General features: G+C 33.9%; 2 protein-coding genes across 3 annotated transcripts in view; one reads left to right on the top strand and one right to left on the bottom strand.

Moving 5' to 3' along the window:
• Window positions 1-4574: 4574 nt before the first annotated feature.
• LOC100164948 lies at window positions 4575-14644 on the bottom strand. Of its 2 annotated transcripts, XM_008185785.3 has the most exons (4): window positions 13965-14099; window positions 10250-10464; window positions 9907-10038; window positions 4575-6460 (listed from the first exon to the last, which is right to left on the bottom strand). In XM_008185785.3, the coding sequence occupies exons 3-4, from the start codon at window positions 10028-10030 to the stop codon at window positions 5922-5924; spliced, it is 663 nt and encodes a 220-aa protein (XP_008184007.1). In that variant the 5' UTR covers window positions 10031-10038; window positions 10250-10464; window positions 13965-14099; the 3' UTR covers window positions 4575-5921. The 2 variants fall into 2 exon arrangements, with proteins under 2 accessions (XP_008184007.1, XP_001948424.1); XM_001948389.5 differs by lacking the exon at window positions 10250-10464 and having other exon boundaries at window positions 13965-14644.
• Window positions 14645-14849: 205 nt separating this feature from the next.
• The window catches only part of LOC100164360 (polymerase delta-interacting protein 3), a 46675-nt gene continuing 36238 nt past the window's right edge, over window positions 14850-25286 (top strand). The window contains exon 1 of the mRNA XM_029491254.1: window positions 14850-14989. The gene's annotated coding sequence lies outside the window, so the exon portion shown is untranslated. The remainder of the gene's footprint in view (window positions 14990-25286) is intronic.

The following is a 25286-nucleotide window of genomic DNA, read 5'->3' as shown; positions in this document are numbered from 1 at the left end:
TACCTATATTTTGAATATTTTTGTGAAACAGTAACAGTAAATATAAAACAATTGTGACTTCAACATCACTTTTCAGTCAGTAAATTGTATTTATATAAATAATTACTGCTAGTTCAGACTTCTGGATGAACATGGTCAACTTCTCCTAACTCAATTATATCCTAATCAATAATATCAATAATGCCGTTACAATAATTTTTATTCAGTTGAGTAGGTACTTTTTAACTCTGACTAATTTTAACTAGAATTAGAATATAGCTTTAAAGTTTAAACGGGAAGACTTAGATCGTTAATCTCTTGTTAAGTAGTTTTTTTTTTAAATACTACATGTACTATGGACGTAAATTGGGGCAGCCTTAGTGGAGAGCTATACTTACTTGGTATTATTTTTTTGTATCGTATGCTGGCCACAAACACAGTATAAACAAACGTATACAAACAAATTATTCATATTTATTATTATAATAAATAATAGATATGCTGGCTCAATAGAATGCTACTATGTTGCCTAGTTATTAATTTTCTTATTAATGCGATATTACCGTTTTAATTTTGTTTATAAATTTGTATAATATAATACATCAGTTTTTACTTTCGTTGATAATATTTACATTTTTCCGATTACTATTATAATTTTTATTTTCTAAAAGTCTTCCTATATTCTTTTTTACTTTTTAAGTTTCTTTTAGTTCGTAAAGTATAAGTTTTTTTTTATTTTCAACTTAAAACAATTACACTTTTTAGACTTGTAGACGCACGCACTTCAACAATGAATATGCAATTATTAACGAAGGATTATATTATCTCTCAGGCGACAGACAGAAATATTTTTAAGCACCTAATATATTGTAAGCATATGTTTCAACACCCGTGAAGCTTTATAGAAAATGTATTGAGTCCAAGCGACGATAAGGAATTATTATGATATAAGTCTTGGTCGGCGCATAAGTAAGCTTAACTGCTATAGATGACTAAACTAAGTAAGATGATTTTATGTACTTTGTAAAATGTATTTATTTAATATTGTCGTCCCCTCACCATTTCATCTCCACGCCAAACACATCATCCACTATCGCCGGCCGGCGCGTCACACACACAAAACAAACACTTTGTTCCAGGAACAATGGACCATAAACAATTAAACAAATGTTTCTGAATGCGTTTCACGACATTTAAAACAGGTTGAATAAAGAAGTTCAATAGGAATAGTGAGTGGCAGGAGACTTAGAAATAGAACTTTGGTAATCTCTAAACAATAATAAATAAATTATAATATATATGATAAATATAATAGTAATAATAATTTAGTTATAGTTATAATATTAGGACAGTGTTGAATTTTAAATAAGGATCGGGGGATATCGTCCTATTAATTTAAAACTATTGTATTTTTACACTTCTAAGACTGGTAATGATATGTTGCAAATATAAATCCCACTAAAATTCAACGCTATAGTAAGCCGAAAATGTGCGAATGCCGTGTTGCGACAAAATTAAAACCTATTAAACGTTAAATTCGATATTTATCTATATTAAAACATGTTTTATCTACGTTATAAATAACGAAAAATGTTACACAAGAGTAGTGCAGTTTTCGGTGTACGGATCTATGTAACTTACAATATATTATTTTAGTCGACCGGCGTTCGCGTGTTCTCGCTTGCGATGTGGATTAGGCCTACAGGGGACACCACAATAAAAAAAACGCGCCACGTGTAATACCTCATAATGCTTTTAAACAACATGGACGATTATGTGATTTAATGTCGTTTAACAAGCATACAGGTGGTGTGGAAAATTATACAACACTGTAGTCATCCTATACATCGAATACATTAAAGTAATATATTACGATGGGAAGTCTTTTATTTTGTGCATTTGGGGTGCACATTTTAAACTGGGATGTGCACAAGTCCCCTCTGCACATCACTATATAGTTGCGTCAATGACTGCGTCTTACTTCGTGGAACTCTCGATTATTTCACAGCGACTGGCTTTTGAAGAGATCCATCACTCAATTTTAAATTTTGTTAAATAATAACATCACATCGTAATGTATTTTTGCTTGATGAAATCAACATATTAGATTATTAACAATAATCAATGTACATCTATGTACATGGTAAATGGTAAAGTGTAATACACAATACAGTACGTTGGCACATTGCATATTTAATAATATATCAATATATTATTATGTCTGGGCAATACAGTTTTCCTTCGATACGAATATTCACATTATACCTACATATTATTGTATCGAGTGTGACAGTAATAAACATCTAACGATAATATAATACGAAAAGCATAAAGATAATGAAATCTCACACAGTCACACACTTGCTAGGTACTCGCGAAAACACACTTACACCTATGCATAGTTATGATGACTGTTATAACAAGTGGTATATATAGTTGTACACCGCACTTACGTAATAATATACTGTAGTGTTGCGGTGTCATAGACTCGTAGTGAAGTACAAGAATGACGTAAAAATTAAATTTATAATACATATTATAATAGTACGACACACGATATTAATATTTAATTATGAAAATTCTAGAATATTTGCGAAGCCGTAGCAGGTATATATACGAGGAGCTATATAAGGAGCAATAAAATAATAATATATTGATAACAATAATAATTGTACATAGAAAATTTTTTTTCACAATCCGAGCGGAACACGATTGAAATTTGACAACGTTATTATAATATTGCAGGCTTGTCGCGATTATATGTAAATATATATTAAATGGTCCTCTGCAGGTGATAATCAAAATATATTTGGAAGGTAGCAATAAATTCATAACGTCCTCCCGGTCCATCCAAAATAGCTTCGCATCTAAACGTTTTTCTTTCAACAATTTTTTTTCTTACCCCGAAGCGCCAAAGTCATATTAAAAGTTGCGTCTGGAAATGACAATATATTTATTTGCCCTAATATTATGTGTGTATACGGAGAGAGTGTTCAAGTTTTATGTACATGGTGGAACATATCGTTGTTTGTTATTTTTTACTCCTCAGATTATGTCCCTTGTGCACGGACACACGCAGTTCAATTGCCTGGGTTGCGTTGTCATGTCGGCAATTTTACGTCTATAACTTTTGAGCCAGTGATTGAGTACGGGCAGTGGTAAACTCTCCAGATTTTTAAAGCTAGTATAAACTCTCCCGATGGTAAACATTGTGTTTCGCTGTTGGAAATGTGTAAACTCATCCTGGTCAACGCATTATGTTTTCCCGAAGAAAATATCTAAACTCTGCCGATTTATTTTAAAATTATGTCACAAAAAAATTATAGATTACACAGACCAATAAATATATAGGTGCCTTAACTATTTTAAAACTGTATGTTCATATAATTATACAAATTAAATTAATATATCAGTTAGATTTGAAATGTATTTAAATATTATTATAATTTTTATTATTTACTATAATTTATTTAAATAATTTACTTTTTAAAATTATATTATATTTTAAACATTTGTATGTTCATATTATTATAAACATTTAATTATAATGTATAAAACGAAGACACGAAGTTATTACAGACTCGGGAGAGTTTCCAATCGTCCGGTGCGTACTAATATAAGTAAGACGTATAAAATGTGTATTACCGTATTTTTAAAGGTATACATACTATATATCTATTGTTATACACGTTTACGGTATACTACACAGTAAGTACCTACAATGACACAGCGGTAAAATTCGTGTAGATTTTTTCGAATATTTTATCGCTCAGACCCGAATCATATTGTTTCATGTGCTGATGATATAATATTTTAATCTGATGGATATCTATACGAGTTTAATTAATTTTTATCACCGTTTGGCATACTTTGATACCACTATACCGGCTCAACCCTCAAGTCTTTATCAGTGTGTGGTCCAATCCGCGACCAGTGAAGACTTGGTTTTTAGCCCCAGGACACGTGAACTATTTTATAATAATTTAAAAATGTATAAAATAAAATAATTTTGTATATGACATTCCGGAAAAAATATTTTAATTTATTTTTCTGTTGTTTAATAATTCTATGACACAGATTTTAAATAAATAATTTGAGTATTGTGTAATATGATAATGAAATAAATAATAATTATTATTATTCTTTTTTCCGTATGTTTATATTGATTAAATGAGTAAAATGGCCCGACGTCCGTGAAGTACAAAAGGTTGAATCACACTCGTCTAAATAGTAGTACCACGTACATGGTAGCAACAAAAATCTGAATTGATATATTGTATTGTATTTGATATATTGTAAGTAAAGACAATTCATATTTCATAATCAACACAGGTGATTGTGGAAACCACGACACAAAGTATCCAGGTGTCCTGCAGCTGTGTTTCCGCAGGTCAACTGCTCTTTGTATAAAACCAGAAATCAAAAAGTTGACGAAATGTAGTAGTGTACCACTATTATAGTAGGTATATTATACAGCCTCAAATCATGATAAATCCTTTGTGTATGTGCTGTTTTCAATATTTGTTCAACTCTTTCCGACGTACAAATACTATACGATAAGTTATAGGCATAGATATGATAAATAAAAACAAAACTTGTGTAGATAAAAATGTGTCTTGGTAACAGTGTTTATTAAATAAATTATATAAAAAGAAAGAAAAGAAATCGCCTAATATAGGCTACGTTCAGCACGTAAATTCAATATAGGTTAAAAAAAAAAAAAAAACATTCATACGTATACACGGTCGATATAGACACAAAAAAAAAACACGTAGGTACACACAATATCAAAATCTCGCGCAGTCACGAGAACAATTATTTTATCAATAATATTCATCGGATCGCGTGTGACTTATCCTCCGCGTTCATATTATAATGTATAACGTCAAATATAATACAAAATTATGATGAGTGTACACAATATTACATATATGGTAAAAATGGTGGAAACGGAGTGGACGATGCGCGAGGCTGCACGTACGCCGGACGGATAGGGTACGGGCACACGCGAGCAAGCGAGTCGATCGCCCGCCGCGGACCGGACGCGTCCAACGTGTTTGTCCGGCGGCGCGGGCTCGACTGCCGCGTAGGACTGTAGGAGAGACGTGTCCCGCCCGGCTCGTTCACAATAATCGCGAACGGTCCTCCGCCGCTGTTCAGACTGGCGCGCGTTATAATGCACGCGACGAATAAAATGATATAATGATACGTCGTTGTATTGAATTTAATATCGTAATATTAATGTAAGTATATAATAAATAAAATAATGGGTATAATTATAATATGTATATAATATAATGTAAAAAAAGTCGCACATACACACACGCATGATTTATAATAATAATAATAATTAATAATAAATAAAATATAAAAACGTTTGGAAAGTACTCAGAGATGTACGAATAATATTAAATTATATAAACACAATAATATGTATAATTGATATCGTACGTGGACGAATAACAACAATGTCTGAACGAACGTACGAATAATCTAATATTGTAACGCGTTTATCGTTGTTACATAACCGTGTATATAATGTTAACTCGCGTGTAAGTTAGTGCGCGTGTGTGTGTGTGATCGTGTATAAAAATAACGTTTGAATATGTACACATATGTATAAAAATGAGATCAAAGAACGCGCCTGTGATACGACACGACGGCAGAGAGAGAGAGAGAGAGAGAGAGAGTGAGAGTGATTCGAGAGAAAATATCATACGAGATATTATTATATAATAATATTATACTAATTGTTTTTGATTATTATATTACTATATTCGCGTCGTCTTTTTGCGCGAAAAAAATTAGTATCTTGTCGTTGTCGTGGTCGTCGTCCATCGCCGTCCGTCCGGAGGGGTAAAAATCCAGTGGCGGACCGAGGACGAGGGAACGAATATATTATGATGATGGGAAGCGAAATGCGAGGAGAGCGTCGGCGACGATTATTTGAATTTCGTCTGCGGCAACACGGCGGCCAACAGTTTGGCGTCTGCTACCGCCACGGCCACGGCGTTCGTGGTGCACGTGGCGCAGGTGGTGGCTCCGGCAGCGCAGGTGGTAGCGCCGGTGGCGGCGGTCGTGGCCGCGTGCACGGGCACCACGTACACGTCGGCGAGCTTCTTGCCCGGAACGCGGTGGTGGTACTGCTGTGGTTGCTGCTGCTGCTGCTGCTGCAACACCTGTCCGAACCCGCCCTTGACGGTGTCGTCGTAACTGGGTGGCGCAAACAGGTGGTATGGTGGGGGCGGTGTCTCGGGCTTGTAGTTGTGGTGCTGTCCGTGGTTCCGGATTCCGTACACGTGACGGCGCAGGTAACCGGCGTGCGGCATCTCGACGGCGCGGCGCTGGTAGATGGGATTGCCAAAGAAAAGTTCGGAGCACGTGACCACGAAGAAGAAGAGCACCAGGCCGCCGAATGCGGCTAGGTACCACACGGCGGACAGCGCTTCCTCGTCCATTGTACCGTCGTCGTCTTCCGAGTCTGCGCAACACAAAAAAATATTTTTATTATTAAATTGTCGGTTATGTTATTACCTTTTATCATTATACAAGTCAATCGCGCAATTTTTCCACCCCCTACATCAACCATTACAAATAGTTTATAATACGATATAATATATTTTATGAACCCCATCGAGATTTTGTATAACGACGCTTTTGATAGCATACGAAGTCATGTTTTTATGGTGAATGAAATCGATTGGAGTAATTCGAGAGCCAATCAATTTTAATAATATTAAAAAAAAAATCAGATGTATAAATAGTGTGAAAATTAGGTCGATCCAGGGGTAGTGGGAGGTAGAATCAGGGTCGTGAACGGTTTTGCACCTGCTAAACTCATTTTCGGCGAATGTCCCTAAATAATATACTTACAATCCATTATCCAAACAGGAACCGATAATTTTAATCAGACAGCTATTTTGTATATAAATACTATTTACAATATTATTATTATTTATTTCCGGCTTTCCGTTTCAGTCTAGATTTCTCCGATGACGTCATTATTTTTTTTTACGACGGAATTTGACTTTTTGACTTAACGTACTATATCGATTATTCTACGTTCTATACATTTTCATAAGCCTATAAAGTCTTACATTGAAGTAGGTATCGATCGAATATATTATAATATTAATAATATTTTGTTGTTGCTCGTTAAGAATTACGCAACGACCGTAATATTTTACGCTTGTCGCGGCGGTGCGTGTGCAGCCGCAAATGCGGATTAAGATATATAATGTTTCAAATGTATATTATGTGTATTATAATAATAATATTATATTGCTGCAGAAGCGATAATGATGAAAGTAATCGTTGTCGAGTGAAAGAATTAACGATGAAATATAATATACAATTTAATACAAATTCGGTCCAATCATTTTACGACTCGGGGATTTAAAAAAATATAATTGTCGATTAGACGTACTTATAACACTATAGTAAATTATAATTAATAAACCTACATATATGGCTGTAACTGTATAATATAATATACACTAATATGTTTTGATACGTATAAATTTACGATTACCAAAAGTCGATAAATATTTCGTCATGACGCGTAATATTAAAATACTGTCGAATAAGCGTATATTATATTATAATATTCTACCATACAGAACTCTACAAAATTCAAGTAAAACAACGTTGGGAAAATGCCGGTTTGCGCACGGGCTCAGTAACGGGACGCAATCTTGGTAGGATTCTGCGTATAATTTTAAAACATATTATACTTGCCAACCGTCGCATTATAGCTGACGAGCAAACGAATTTCGTAATAATCTGCTCCTGCAGCAGTCGATTTCAATTATAATGGAAACGCGTATTATAACGCGACATAGGTTATAATATTATATATAGGTACCTATACCACACTAAACCGCTCTCAGAGTTCCAATCATATTATTATTATTACGTTGGTATAAACGTGTGCTGCAGTGTGTAGTGGTCTTGGACATTTTTAAAACCTGCCTAATGGCTATTATTTTTTCGCACCACACCTGGCAAAATGTGTTTACCTACACATATTGGCTGTGACGCGTGCGTCTGGTTCTGCAGACGCCCTTGTAAATGTGAAATACTATACGCTGTCCGTTTGTATCGGACTTGGACGAAGGCAGCATCGACGATATTGAAAAACAAAAAAATTCGACGAATAAATCTCGAAACGTCCTAATGCAATTGTTATTATATATTTTGTTTTTAAATCCCCAGACACTCGACGTGCAGCGCGCGCGCGATAACGCGAGGTTTCATATCAAAGGTGATATTATAATGGTCAGCAATAAAAATATGTAATGGTCGTTTGAGTACTTCGAGTGCGGAATACATATGTGGATGACGTATTTGTTTATGATTTTATTGGCGAAAAATCGCGAAGAGGATTAAAGTATTTACAAAAATTATTACCCACCGCGAACAGATAAGATAGATGAAACGACCAATATATAATGTTATAAACGCAGCGAAATTATAGATAGTAGATAATATTATTTAATTAACAGTATAATATGATATAAAACCATTGTACATAATATTATTTTATTATATACATAATATCTGTCTCGCGAAGATGGTCGATATCGAACACTCGAAAAGAGAGGATTAAGTTTTTTATCAGTACTGAATACCGATGGCAATTAAATGATTTAAAATAGTAATATATATAGAAAAGCAAATAAAGTAATGCCCGTTTTGACTTTTAACGGTATTTTATTGTATTAATTATGATCACAATAGCCAAAAACATCAATTCTTCAACTCTTTACTGCGTGGCGAGTTAAATATCCGTAGACGTAGATAGCCTACATTGGCTAAGAATGTCTTATTGTAAAATACATTTTAAAAAATGCATCTATATATAGTATAATATATATATTACGATATACCGAAACATCAACCGATCTGCGTATATAGCAAACAAAAAAAAAACCGACTACTGTCACTTTGTTATTATCGGACGGCACGCGCGTCGCTCATATTGTCATAATAATAGATAGATACACTGCGAATCACACGCCACGCGATCTCAAAGGTATTATTGCCGGTAAGCGAGCGGTAAACACTCGTAACGTTAAAAGTTAAGTTAAACTTATTACCTATACGAAGACGTAATATTAATAATATGAAATAAATACTGCGCGAGCAATAATTGTTATTATTATTATACGAGTACCCGCGGCAGATTTCAGGGTCGAAAAAGATTTGTACTGTCATTAAAGACAAATGACCACCGTTATAAAAGAGTTATCGTTAAACTACGTTAAAATAATATTCGAGAAACACGTGGAACTAACAGTACTCGCTATACGGAAAAAGTAATGAGAACAATTATTATTCTCGGCCGTTATGTACACACACTCGGTGGTCTCGGCACGTGATACTCGCCAAAACTCGCGCGACTTATTGGCGCACGAATGTGTTTTAGGTAGCTGGTTGTTAGTAAGTCGTTGACCATTGTTTTTCGTACTTCGTTCCGAGACGGTTTTTTAACCGGCGAGTTTTGGACAAAAACAAATTCTCGACGACGTACCTAATATAACATGCCGTGGTAAGTCCGATGTCAAATATCGCGGAGACACGAAATAATATACCATTAGTGCAAACCATGTTCATTATACCGCCTAATACCCGTGTATAATAGCATAACATTAAAATCCTCGGCTGACTCGCCGAATCAATTACGACGACGACGTCGCGGAAATCAAACGACTTATGGTGGGCAAGGGGATGGGGGGCAACACCTCGGAATCGATATCGGTTGCGGTCGACGTCCTCGCGCGATGTTCACACAACGAACAAAATTCACGAAATTAAATTCTCCAACCCCTTCTCGTCCCGTCCCGTCTTCCCCTAAGCGCGCACCCACCCGCCCCAAAAAGATTTCTATTACACAATTTATTATAATCGTATCCCAATGAAGCTTACCGGTAATGTTGGCGGTGTTTGTGTAGTTTTGAGCGTTAAAGTTGTACGTATCGGCGACGTTGTCCTTGATGGCCGACGAGGCGGCATTTCCGTCCACGTCAACGGCTCCTTTGGATCTGAACATCGAGGTGTCTGCGAACAAGAAAAAAATCCGACAATTTAGTAAGACCTTTCGATGCACGCGAGATGTACGTCACATTAAATTATTATAATATTGTGATAACGACGATTACGTCGTCGAACGTGGAAAACAGACGGTGTTTGTACACAGCAATAACATAACAATATTATATTATTAATTGATATATAAAAAACGTCATCGATTAATATTATATATTATTACATCGATCGACAATTATCCGATATCGCTGTACCCATGGTATAATTTTTTTTTATTATTTGAACATCAGCTGTGGCACACGGTCTACGGGGCGGGGGTGAGGGGGGTTCACCACGGTTCTTGTGAATCATTCGCAAAGGTCGCCGACCTCGAGTGCGCGCGCGCGTCCGACGGTGCTAGGTGTACGCGTAGAGTTTTGTCCGTCGCGGGATCGGGATCTACGACAAAAACAAAATAGATGTTGTTTAAAAATATTGTAAAAAATAACACAGCGGCGGCGGCGGTACGGACAACAATAACAACAACAGTCACGTTTCGAGCGTATCGCCCGCAAATCGTTTATTGGAAAATAATATTAATTTATTGTTTTTTCGATGACGATCATCGGTTTGGGCGCAATAATAACATCATCATATGGCACGGCTATAATACTACGCGTCGTCTATATTCTAATCGCTGACCTCGACCTGTAGTTTCAACGCCAACGCCGATAAAAAGTGATTTTTGTTGTTTTTTTTTCGAACCCGCACGTTTCGACACACGTTTCGATGTTTGTGTGGTCGTTATGATTTCGGATTGTTAAAACGGAGTCATCTCGGTGATATCGAGTCTCCGTCGTTAAATATTAATTTACAGTATTCATGATAATATTGCAGCCGAGTGTGCTGACACGCGCGTCGTCATATTCCATTAAGATTGGTCGAGGGGTAAGGAGAGGGCATCGAGTGGACGACGACCTATGGAGGATGACCGTCGACTCGACACTCGGGCACAGAAGAGATGGAAAAGAGTGCACGCGTGTGTGTGAGACAGAGAGGGAGAGTGAGTGCAAGAGAGATATCGGTAGAGCGAGTGAGTGAGGGGGGAACTTTTTCGTTTCGTAGATGAGATTGTTTTTCGTCTCTCTCTCCGATATACCGAGAAATTCCGTAACCGATATAATATACACACACGATGGGTAAACAGTAGACACGCATTCCGTACATATTATAATATTATAGGCCCCACATCGTATGACATTATAGTATCGGGTTATAATATAAAAGGAATACGTGCGCGATTTGAAAATAATATTATAATAATGATACCTCAAATCGGGCCCGATGGGATCTCGAGAATTATGGATCAGCTGTATACCTTCTTTTAATCGAATGGAAATAGGTCAGAAAATTATAATCACAGTATATCATCACGGTGAAATTTCGTTTGAAAATCGTAGACGCTCGAACAGCACGTGTATAAATGGGGAACGAGGGTAGAATATAATGTCGGGACTTTAAAGCACATAATATAATATGATACAAGTACGCCAGACAGACGACGAAAACAGCTGCAGTACAATTTTATTATTATAATATCATGTCGTAAACATTCCTTTACGAAAAGGGAACGGCGTAAAACTAAATGATGATGATGACGATGATGATAATAATGATAATAATATTATAATATTGTGAAGAAATCGAGAAACGAAGATTTCGGCCATGTATATACCCAAGTAAGCACGCACGGCACACACTCGGTCGTAAGAGCGATGTGGGTAAGCGGAACTCGTTTTCTCGCACGTACACCAACCGCATTGTATTATTATTATTATTATTATTATATTATGTCGGGACCACGCGATTCTTCGAACAAAGTGCAAGCAGTGTTGCACTCGTATTCGCGTGTTTTAATACCTCACCAGCAGCTTCACCACAATATAACGACATTATTATCACGTACGACGACCGGAAGTACGTACAAAACTTAACGCCTTTCCGACGATCTATAAACGAGCGCGGAATAATAAAACACATCGGCGGCAAGCGATTTCGGCCATATTTTTCACACCGATTTCGAAACGCATCGCTGGCAACACCATAATAGATGATAATGCCATGCAAGTCGGATATTATTATTATTACTACGTGTTTTAATAATAATATTTATTATATAGGCCGAATCGCAATCGCACGCTTGTCCGTCCTCGTTGCACGTGCGAACGGCGGCGCCACTGCGCAGACGGGCCCATATAAAATTATACACGAATACAGGCGCTGATTGTTTTTGTCGGACAAAAAAACAAAACAAAAGCACGGGAGGTAGTAATAATAATAATAACAATAACGTTGTTTGTTGTTATTCCCGATATCGAATGTCGTACATAGTTAAATTTCGTTATTGCAAAGTGTACACGCCGACGTGTTTTTGACGCGATCGTGTGCCACCACCGAACGAAGTATAATAGTATTTATAGTGTTATCGACGATAATATTATAATATTGTAATTTATGTCGCACCGCCGCCGCCGCCACCCGATCGGTCGTGCTGACGTAGGTATTTCAAAGTTCGGTTGTTTTTGTACGCGCGTGGCGTGTTCACTTTTTTTTTTTGCCACTATTATAGTAGCCAGTTCGCCTGTTTGCCACATGTGTCGCATCAATTATTATTATTGTTCTACTGCGATATAATATATTATTGCAGGCTTTCGGAACGTATGTCGTAGAGCTCAATTGACGACGAGAAGAAATAATAATAATATACTCTTATCGTCTCGTAATTGTTCTATTTTTCGAACAAAGTATAATAATATATTAATAAAGCGGTAATATGTGATGACGAGATGAGAATTATATTATGACCTTTGGGAACAACGCTGCTGATAAATGAGATCAATGGGCCGCCGATTCGACCGAAATCGTGGTGGCGGGAGGGGGAGGGTGTTCGACAAAAATATTTGCGTTTGATTCGGATTATAGGTAGGTAGTCCCGATATATTTTTCAGTTGTAACTAATATTATGGCAAAAACCACCATCCTCTCTACACGCAGCGCGGTCAATTTGTCGCTCTACTCTGTCACACGAAATATGTAATATATAGCGGTCAATAAAAATTAACCCGTCTCGGATTTAGGGCAAACGGTAAAATTAAATCCGAAAGTAACCACCGTCGCCGATTGGCTGTAAATTGCACGTACACTTTATAGTTGCAATATAATATACGTGGGTACTGTATCTGCACGCAAGCCTCTCGGCTTACCGGAAGAACGCTCTGTACGTGCAATTTAATTCAGCGATAGTAATATTATTATAGACGCGAGCGCCGGCCGGTCGCAGTAATATGACTAATGCGCGATTAACCGTATTTGGTAATATTATAATATTCAAACCCGACGAGCGTACCTATACCTATATAATAATATTGTGTTTAGTAATGTTCATACAATCAAAACGACGGCGACGGTGACCACTGTCTCAAACTCTCGAAACGCGTTTACGGTCACGTACACTTTAAGAATATACGCCGGTACTGTGGAGATAACGACTTGAGTCTCGAACGTATACATAAACGTCTTTGGATCGTCCAAGGTAAATTGATATATCGTCCGTCGAGCTAATATGGCGTAACGTAGGCGCGAGGAAATTTTTTTTATATTTTATTTAAAACGTTCCGTCTTATGAGATGTACTTCTCGTCGCAATAGCTATACAATTACCTATATCATTATCGTTTTTCCGAAATCACCAATTATAATAAAATTGTTGTCCAAACAAAGACGGTGGGGGGCGGACAAGAGAGAATAATGATACGAACAACTGCCTATTATAATTTGCAGGTATAAATAGGCAAGCAATATGCCTATTATTATTTTTTCGCACCGGTCGCGGCGGACGGACGGACACGTGTTGAGGTAGGACGGACGGGCGAAAAACCATGATCGTAAAACGAGTCTCACCTTTCATTCTGGTCATCACTGTGGCGGCGTCGGTGCACGACGCCAGAGCGGCGACGACGGCCACAATCACGGATCTGGGCACGTAAGAGCGCGGCGCGCTGGGTGCTGCTGATGGCGACGTCATGTTCGGACGGGCTGACTGCTGACTGTCGGCGGTGGGCGGCTGATGCCCGCTGATGGTCGTTACCGGCGAGCGAATGTCGTCTCGCAGCACCAGTGTTGGCTTGTACTGTACAGCAACAGTTGTAGTCGTAGTCGTAGTCGCAGTATAGCGGCAGCAGCAGTAGTCGTTACGAACGGTGCTATAATACGCGGAACGCGCCCGCGTGTGTGCGTGCGTCCGTCGTGAGCTGCGCTGCGTGCACGTATGTGTGTGATACTGTGATAATCGTCGTCGACACACACACGTCCGTATACAATATCAGTATGGTGATCACAATTATACGACAAAAATATCACTTCGGGCGCTTGCGAGTGCGCGTCGTCCACGGAAAATTACGAGAAAAAAAATTGCATAAAATTTTTATTCAAAACGAACGGTTATTTCGATTTCGAACGCGATTTGAAAAATCGTTTTGAAACGCGGCAAGACGCGAACGTTACAATGTATTATATATTATTATGTATATGGCGTACGAACAGAACTGTCTTGCCGGCGGGCACTTGTCGTTCCTATGAGACGAGTGAATGCGCGTAACGGATCTTATATATTGTGTTACCAGACGGCGGCGGCGGCGGCGTTGAACCGCGGGGAAAGGTGCGCGCGTGTATTATCTCCGGCGGCGTTGTACACGCGTATTCGGTACGGCTTACGCGCGCGCGCCCGCACGGATCAGGACGGCAGCGGCGGCGGCGTACGTACAAATTAAACAGATAAGCCGGTCGAGAACTCGGGACGACGACGTGCCAACTGCCAAGCACAACAGTCGGCGCGCGTACGCGTACCACGCGGTAATTGGTAACTACCGCGCGGCGGCGTACCTACCTTCGACGTATTATAATAGACAGTCGACGTGACGCGTTCGGTAAAATATTATTATTATTATTATTATTATATTATTATAATTCATAATAATAACATAATATTTGATGATATTATATTATTATTATTTATTATCTTCGTTGTGGTTGTCGTTATTAATAATTGTATTGTCGCTGTTGTGGTTGTACGTGTGAGCAATAATAATAATAATAATATGGACAGTAATGTCCATTTTGCAGTGGACTACAACAACTGTATAATATTTAGGTACCTGCCTACCGGCGGTAACCAAGGTTTGTATACCGCTCGTGGCGGCTGCGCACAGCCCACCGAGTTTTTGTCACTGGAGAGTGTACCTACCTAAACGCACGTGTGATTTACGATAATATTTAAAAACATACCTTACTCGTTATACCTTCCCACCACTTCAGAGAAGTTCCACATCACAGCGAGTTAGTATTTTATTATTACCCATCATCGTTCACCCTTGTCGTGACTTCGTTTTTAAAAATAATTTACCTCCTGCAACATTGTACCTATATTATACCTATATACATATAAATATGGCCGCGGGTTAGGACATTTTCTGCGATCAGGGTTCGTTACACACACCATACGCGCATGTATGTATAATGTGGTATATTTCATAATATCATATCGAGGGAGTTAATATTTAAATTGGATTTTTATTTCATTTCTACTGCGATTGCTGTGACCCTGGTTAAATTTGTTGGAATCACGACGAATGTGTACAATATTACATTAAATATTTAATCATTATGACGTAGAGACAAAAAGAGAATAAAAAAAGAAATACTATCAGTTTCCGCAAATATTAAACCGATGGAAAATTCCTAGGGGTGTGTTTGAAGTCTTGAAGTCCCCTATCCCCACCCTGTCTTCATCGATCAGTTGTGTATCATTCATCTCGCGGTCGAAGGTTTTAAAAATTAATAACACTCTGTTGAGCAATATTTTACTTCCGTACCATTTGCCACAGTTGTACGCTATATATTTCTATAGTCGCATGTATTTGAACTTTTCACGGTCTTTTAGACTGTTGAAAAAAATAGGCCAAACATAATGTCGGTATATTACCGGTTTTCGAGTTTTGAAAAAAAAATATAACTTTTGCCTATCCTTCTTCCAATAATAATTATGCCAAAGACCTGCAAACAGTTTAGTAATACTCATTGTCTGCGATCTGTATCGTCGTACAAAAACGTTCTGAAAGTCTGAACGCTGCTTAAATGATTTTACAGAAACAGCAGCACATTAGTCATTTGTTATTTATTAGTTTTTTGTTTTTTTATCAAACGTTATCAATTTAATGAATGTGTTTGTTTAGACTACAGGGCAACATTAATTTAGAAAATATATCGTGTTACGATGCACAATGGTTTGCTAATTGTTTCATGTTTGTCATCGTTTGATATTTTTAACAGTGCCGTATATGAATGGTATTTTAATTTCAAAAGACATTTTAATAAATATCATCGACTTATTACAGAACATTTTGTATAGTGATTATTTTCAGACTTGGGTCTATGTAAAATGTATTCGAAAATGTAGGCGATATATTTATAAAGATTATGACTTATAACTTATAAAGTGCTTTACTGCTAACAACTTTCATCAATTTTTGCTATCTGGCAAACATAAATTGTAATATGTGTAAAGTACTATAAAACTATAGAATACAGTCTATAATCAGCTGTAATCAGGAGTCAAGCGACATATTTTAATTATATTGTATACCTATAGTTATAAATGTTTTTCAATAGCAAATTACCAATCAATAACCATATACCTATCTATTAAATAATATATTATTGTGTAGCAGTTGTGTACACAGTGTACTCAGACAAGAAATATCAAGAAAATTAAATCAACCATGATTGATGTTTGTATAATTAGTATACGAACCCATTTTGATTTATATATACCAAACAAATGTTGATTTAAAAAAAATAATAAAACTACATTACCTAACATAACCTAACCTACCTACATAAATACTGTGTACGAAAACCATAAAAAAATCTCATTTAAATCTTTATTCAATACGCCATATTTAATTTATAAATTATGTAGTTTCGAAATAATAATAATTCGGTGATTTCTCTATTCATATACCATAAAATATAAATGGTCCATCATTAAAAATTTGAATCTGATCTTAATGACCCAATAAAGCAACTGTGCCAGTGTGCAGTAATACAGGTATAGATATAGGTAGGTACTTCAAAATTCAAATAAATTATAATATCATATTCCTTACCGCAAAAATATGGGGTGAATAGAGCCAATTTTACTCAGAGTTTTTTTTATAGTACCACAGAGATTTTTTTAAATTAGTACTCTTGATTTGTATGCAAGTTATGCATGTCTCCGGATAATAATATTATTTTATTTAATGACTATTAAAATTGTATTTTTCATTTCGTATTGTACAAAATATATATTATAATATATAATTCAAATCAAGTAGGTAAAACATTTTTTTTTTTTTTATATAATATAAAACGTTCCATACGCAACAACTACTTAGGTACATAAAATATTACAAATGTAGACAAACATTTGAGCTAAAATGTTTTATTTGCGGATTGATTAGTTTTTAAACCATTCTTTCACTGCAGTGTCATATTATACTCATACAGTCATACACCGTTATTTATAGAAATGCTTTGTTGGAATAGTTATTACAAGTCCGGATCAAGGTGGGGAAGAGGGGGCCATGGCCCCGGGCCGACAGGCCACAACGGATATCAAATAATAGTGGGCCCCTATATAGAGGGTAGTACGTTTTTTTTTTTATTATTAAATTAGAAATATTTGAATAAAGTATATTCAAGTTTTCTATAAGTAGGCTAACATTGCTTAATATTACCATAATATATCGATAATGGATACCTAATTATGTTATTATTATGCTATCTTAATATCTACAATGCCGTCTATTTTAAGCAGGAAGAAATGGAATTCATAGGAATACTTGAGTAGCGAGTATGGTGTATATTATACCGTCGATTATGAATTTACGGCGAATGATGATCGAATCATTATTACTTGGTATGATATATTTGGCTATAAAACTGTTTTTAATAATAATAATAATAATAATAATTTATTATAACTTCTTCATATTTAAATATTTACATTTAAATTAACATTTAAAGTTGATACCTACTCCCTATAAGCAATAGCTTGTAAGAATAAGCGTAGCCGCGTAGGGAGTCTGTTACAATATTAATTAATTAATTTTACACAATACAGCACATAATATTGATAAAAATGAAAACAAATTGATATAATGTTTGATGTTAACTTTTGAATATTACCTAGAATAATGAACGTATTCATACAATAATGTTTATAATTTATCATGTACAGTATCTATGTTCATTGCTCAAACATTAACATTTTATAAAAATGTATTTAAATAATGAAATATAAAGTAAAAAAAAAAAAATTATCTCTGAAATATATTTATTTGTGGGTCACCGATATTTTGTTCATGTTTATGGGCCCCTAAAAATGTTTGGACCCGGGTCCAAAATTATCTTAATCCGGGCTTGGTTATTATGCATAACCGAATAGTAAGACAAATTAGAATTGTCTGGAAATCGGAGCATAAATTATTTTTTATTTTACCAATGTTATTTGAAGTTAGAATAATTGTACTACTATTTGTAGTATGTTTTATTCAATAATTGTATTCTACTATTAAATAACAAATTAAATCTAAAAATTGTGAAATAGCTTGTGGTGCTTCTGATAAAAATGGTCAAATAAAACTGTGGAACATAATTATGTAAAAATAATATTCGATTATTATATATACGAATCAAATAAATAGGTATTTCAAACCAAAAAATATTTGTAGTATGTTTTATTCAATAATAAATTGTATTCTACTATTAAATAACAAATTAAATCTAAAAATTGTGAAATAGCTTGTGGTGACTGAAGTCATATAAAAACGGTCAAATAAAACTATGGAACATAATTATGTAAAAATAATGTTCGATTATTATATACGAATCAAATAAATAGGTATTTTAAACCAAAAAAAATGTAAGTTATTATTTGACCTTGATCAATACGAAAAACTTCTTTCAGCCGTGAACCGTATTATAGTGTTACCTTGAAAATTAAAATGTATCGTTAATTTGATGACAATATGCGAATTGAGGAAAATACAACTAACGGTATAGGGATAACTACTTGCCCTCAAAATTAAAAATATTTGCAATTCATTTTGCAGGTTCTATGATGAATGTGCCTACAATTATAAATATAGTAACAAGACAATGACATAATAAAATATTATGAAATGGGAAGTTTTGGTAGATATACCTACCTACTTAACAGTATTATTTTCATATTTAACTGATGGCAGGCTGTTTGCTGATAGGGTAACCTAACACCAATATCCAACTGTAGGTATAATGTGTCAATGTAGACAAGAACCAATATCCTGAGTAAAATATGACTATTGTGATTTTAAATACGGAAGGTTAGGTTAATGAGTAAAGACTAATGTGAATATTGTATTTAATGTACATTAAAAACTTATTATTTTTTTATAATTTCTAAATACTATTAATAAATGGAACCACTATCCATCACGTATATTAACTTTAAGGCATTTACAATAACCGTTATATTTGGAATGCCTACACTAATGTTCCAATTAAAAGAACCGAAATAAACTTAATTATATTTTTTTAAATATATTATATTATGATTATTATTATTATTTGTTTTAGTACTATTTTTAGTTCTTATCAGATTATAATATGTTATTTGTTACAATGTCGATAGGTAGGTAAATACTATAAGTACTAATCAATATAGTTAAACATACAAAATATTTGTGTGATGACCTTATGGCAGTATACTTATCATTTATATAATTTCATATCTGTATATATAGTGTACCTACCTATACATCATAACTATAACGTAACTATATAGCATTATGAGTTATGACAGTCAACAGATATATAAATATGTTTATGTACCTATAATATTTGTATATAAGATCTATATAACTACAATAATGGTCCAATGGTGTGCATCCTAGTCGTCCTGGTTGTCGCGAAAATGTAGTAAGGAGTCAATATAAATGTTGACCTCCAACTAGATTCACTTTCCCACCGAACAAAATACTGAAGTTAAAAATCGAAGCATTATTACTGCCCCAAAAGGTGATGATTGAACCTAACCTAACCCAACCCAAATACATCATTGTCCGAAATTTGTCAGAATCTAAAACGAGCGATAAACCAATTTAAATTTTCAAAGGATAAAAATACGTAACAAATTTCAAGAAACTACGTATTGTGTGATAAATGTTGGACTTCTATTAAATCCAAAACCCAGAATTATCAAAATAAGCAATATCGTCTATATACTTCCGTTTGCCTCAGCTTATTTATGTAAAACCACATTTTCTGCTGTAGTGATTATAAAAAGAAATATTGGCCAAGATTGAATTTTTAAGAATATTTACTAGTTGCAGTTTCTTTACCTACTATATGTTTCATTGACTTATATAAGAATTATGTTAAATATTCGAGTAGGATTGTTCGGATTTGTAATTGTATTATTTTAAAATTAAAATTGTATATACAAGTCCCATCTATTCTTCCTGTTAATTTCTAATTTAAATTTTTTATTGTTTTGGTATTAATTGTGCGTGTGTGTGTGTGTGTCATGAAGGAGAGGGTTGGGTTGTCTCATCAAAATGTTAGGGGTCACGGAAGATTGCACACGATTGGCATATCGGGCGGCCTCCTTTTCGGCCAAAATGTACCCATCCCCTTTCGGCCAGTGTCACTTTTCGGCTAAAACTTACCGTTCCATTTTCGGTCACTGTCCCTTTTCGGCCACCACCTACAGTTTTCTTTAAAAATTTACAATTATAACAACTGAACTTAACAATTTTTATATTTAATTAAATATGATTGTATCCATAAATGTGATTTTTTGACAAATATTCTTACATACGATAAGTTACAACTGAGTGAAAAAATAATAAAATAAAACAATTGGCATTAAAATGGTTAACATATTATTAGCTTAGTCAAATTAATTAAGAATTAATTAAATTGTAATCGGAAATCTTAATATTTTGACAAATTCATAAATTCATATTTTACTATCATAATTATTATTATATAATATAATTATTATATAAGAAGATATTCTTATTACCTATATGTATTATATGACTGTATTAAATTTTATTCGATTATAATGTAAGAGATAACATTGATTATAAATACTAATATAATATAATCAATTGTAACAATATGTTTTAACAGTTTATTGCCAATCGTTTTATTTTTTCAGTTTTTTTACAGTTGTAAATAAAAATATTTAAAAAAAATCACATTTTTGGATACAATCATATTTAATTAAATATAAAAATTGTTAAGTTCAGTTGTTATAATTGTAAATTTTAAAGAAAACTGTAGGTGGTGGCCGAAAAGGGATGGGTACATTTTGGTCGAAAAGGAGGCCGCCCACATTTTTAACATCAATGGGAGCGGAGGTTAAGTTTTGTTTAACACTTTCTATGATAGAAACTAATTATTCAAATAGCTTTTATTTAACAACTCCAGTCACAACAGATTAAAATTAAAACAGATTGTAATTTTTTAATTTTCTAGTAGTTACTTATCATGGAAATAAGGAATAAAGTGAAAAACTACTCAAACAATTTAAAGAAATCCTATTAATCTGAAATATCTCTAACTCTATATATAGTGTTAATATTATTCTAAAAATTTAAATTGAAAAAATATTCAGTATTAAAACAATTTCAAAGCTATACCTAATACCTATGTGACTATGTGTTTTACAATATTTAGAGCTTTTGTTATGATTATTTTTTATTATCATCAAATTAAAGTTATGATGACATAATTGCAGTATTTGTAAGTTTTGTAAACACTTTAGAATTTATAGCTATCGTTAGTTATTGTCGTATTAGTAAGATTTATATATAGCCATACAGGCATCACATATTATGATGTTATGTATGATGTATTAAAATTGTACATATTAGCTCATCTTAATAATAATCATAATAGATTTATTGACATTAAATTAAAATTGTAGTAACATATTATATAAAACAAGAAGATTATGGATTAAAATATATAGGTACATTGGTTCTCCTTTCAAAAGTGTAGTATGTGCTGAAAAGAGAGAGTTTGTGATACAGATTTGTATTATTGTTTAAGAGTCGTTATTAGCGATTCAGAAAATTAAAACCGAACAAGTTAGAAAATGAACAAGAACAAAACAGATTATAACAATATTTAACGACTTCACTATATATAACATAAAAAGAGAGAGAAAAATAAATAAATATATATATATAAATTAAGTGAGTGAATAGATCTATAAACAAATATTATTGAAACTAAACATGATTTATATATTTTTTGTAAATTGAATAACTCTTAAAATTATGAATATTAATATTATATATATAGTGCAATATTGAATGAACTTGAATCTTCAATTTGGGAGTGATTATGATTTACAATTCAGTAGGTTAACTGTTAACATTTGTCATTTGGACCATTTGGTAAAATATAATTCAATTTATCAAATTTGCTTTCTACCACTTTTGAATTGTGCACTAACTGCAGCAGGGTATAAACAAAATGATTCATAATTTTGTGGAAATATTAATGAAGATTTAAAAATGGCGAACAGAAGTACATAAAACATTTTAGCAAATAAAAAAATAAATTTATTTAAAAATTTTAATTGATTACCTAATAATTTGATTTGGTAATTTAAATTGTAAATTAACTGTAAGTACTTTGAATCTTTTTTAGGGAGTTCCTTTATTGAACTTGTATCTAGGTATATTCTAAACGATCAAAGAATTGTTGTAATATTTACATTATATTTTAGAATAATATTTCATAACCTGAAAGAAAAAATAAATGACGTCAAAACATTTTTTGCAGATTCAAAACATGATTTTCCAAATCTACGCGTTAAAATAATATATTGTGCATTTGTGCTTATAATTTTTTTATTTGCCAATTTGTTTTTGTTTTTGTTTTTTAGAATTTATAGTAGGGTGTTTTTGGTTCTTCGTCAAGGCGAAATGTTATATGAAGGAGAACTATAATATGCGTTTTTATATATTGTGCACATATAGTCATAATAGTATAATATACATTATACACTTATACACAACGAGTGTGGTAGGCAGCGATCAAGGACATTATGTTTACGTTACAGCAGCGTAAAAAGTTGTTGTTTTGGGTCTACAACTCTACATAGGATAATTATTTGTTTGGTTGTTTGTTAATTTGAGTATTTGAACGATTGTAGTATGGAATAAAATATCTTTCAATAATAACAACATCAAATTAATTATTTTTACTATTATTATCCATTCTAAAAAAAAAATTTCAATAATAAATAAATAATAATATACGTATTGGTGAAAAATGTCATGTTCTACAAATAATAATACATTTTGAATTACAACAAAATAACTGAAATCGTTAATATTAAATCTTTTTCAAACAAAAAAAATTTCCAATTTCGTAAATATCTGTACTTGAAATGTCTTCAGGTTTAATACTTTCAGGTTACTGTAACTTTGTAAGAACAATTTATGAGCAACTTGAAATAAAATGTTCAAATCTTGGCTGCGAAAATTGAAAAACGTACAATAGTATATTGTGTGGCAAGGGCGGGAAGTGAGCCATTTCAGTCGCGGGCGTCGTGTGCGGCACGAGCCGTAGCGAGTGCCGCATTTCGCCAAAGACTGAAAATGGCCTTCTCGCGCGAGTCACACATACTATTTTTTGTCACGCCCCTTGCGTTCATGGAAAAGGTTATGCAGAGATCTACGCAACAATTATAGACTATTCTACAAAATATGTTTAAATGTTGATGCGTCATGCAAGGAGGTTATACTATACATTTAAGATGTAACCAAAAAGTTTATGTTTTGTAAGAACCGTGGTAGGTATACATTTTAGTTTCTGGTTGTGCAGGGGATACGCGCCCGGCGGCCGGCACTTTTGGGGATTTCTTCTTTTCCGCCCGGCACTTTTGGGGATTTCCTCTTTTCCGCCCGGCACTTTTGGGGATTTCCTCTTTTCCGCCCGGCACTTTTGGGGATTTCCTCTTTTCCGCCCGGCACTTTTGGGGATTTCCTCTTTTCCGCCCGCTGGACGGAAAAAGGACGCTTTCGAACGCTTCAACCGTGGTCGAAAACCAAACTTTCGGTGCAGGCGTGACAAAAAATAATTTGCAGCCTCGTTATCGAATTTCGTCAAAATGTTTAGGTATTAAGTAGGTACTAAAGTCTATTTTATAGAAATAAATAATAATACATAAAAACCCGACTCCCCTATACTAGCTGTACATAACTAAGATAATATTATTTCACAATAAACACTAATCACTATTGGACAAATGAAATAAAATACGACATACCAATGTAGTTTAGCACCCAAGCTAATTTTTGAAATTTTCACCGACTTAAGAACGATGATACAATCAGAATTTGTCTCGGTTAGTGGGGGGGGGGGGAATAAATATTTCAATCCCCCCACAAACATGACCAAATGCATAAATATTTCCTTTTTTCTGTAATTTTATACTTTTAATTCCACAAAGTACCAACGAGATCCAATTTTCCACCAGAAACGTCACTCGAAGTTGAAGATTGAACAACATTTTTGCCGTTCAAAAAGAGGTGACCTGCAAAAAATACACATAAATCATAATCAATTAATATGTAAAAGTGTTTAAATCAATAACCATAACATTCATCGTCGTTTCGTTCAGAATCTAATATGTATAGTTAATTTTTTTTATGTTTTGTAAAGAAAACAAAATGCTAAAAATGTATTATAATAATAAAATGGGGTAATAATTTTTTTCATTTATTTTATTTTATTAATCATTTTTTTTTTTTAAATTTTGAATATAATTAAAGACCATAATCTAAAATTCTTTATGTTTGTTGTACTACTTAAGGATTGCAGTAAAGTTAACATATGGATTTCAAATGAAAATCCCTCTTTTTTACTGTCAATTATTTACCAGAAATTGTTTTGATAATTTTATTTATCTAATTCAATAGTATTTTATACTAATACAATAGTATAAAATAGATGTAATAATGGATCTAGTATTTATTTTTATGAATTATTAATACTGATGGATTAATATATAAATTACCAAACAATTTTTTATTACCATTGTCCTCATATCTGCTAAACCTATTATCTTTAGTACCTAGTTAGTACACAAATAGTTAAATAACTCAAAATCTAATC

This window comes from Acyrthosiphon pisum, chromosome A3 (genome assembly GCF_005508785.2).
Source record: "Acyrthosiphon pisum isolate AL4f chromosome A3, pea_aphid_22Mar2018_4r6ur, whole genome shotgun sequence".
Taxonomy (NCBI): domain Eukaryota; kingdom Metazoa; phylum Arthropoda; class Insecta; order Hemiptera; family Aphididae; genus Acyrthosiphon; species Acyrthosiphon pisum.
This window is presented reverse-complemented; position numbering and strand designations above follow the sequence as displayed.

Coding starts and splice junctions, on each gene's coding strand:
- LOC100164948 (XM_001948389.5), bottom strand. CDS start 14,088: ATGACGTCGCCATCAGCAGCACCCAGCGCGCCGCGCTCTTACGTGCCC. Junction 10,039..13,964: donor AGTGATGACCAGAATGAAAG/GTGAGACTCGTT, acceptor TCTTGTTCGCAG/ACACCTCGATGTTCAGATCC. Junction 6,461..9,906: donor AAACACCGCCAACATTACCG/GTAAGCTTCATT, acceptor TGTGTTGCGCAG/ACTCGGAAGACGACGACGGT.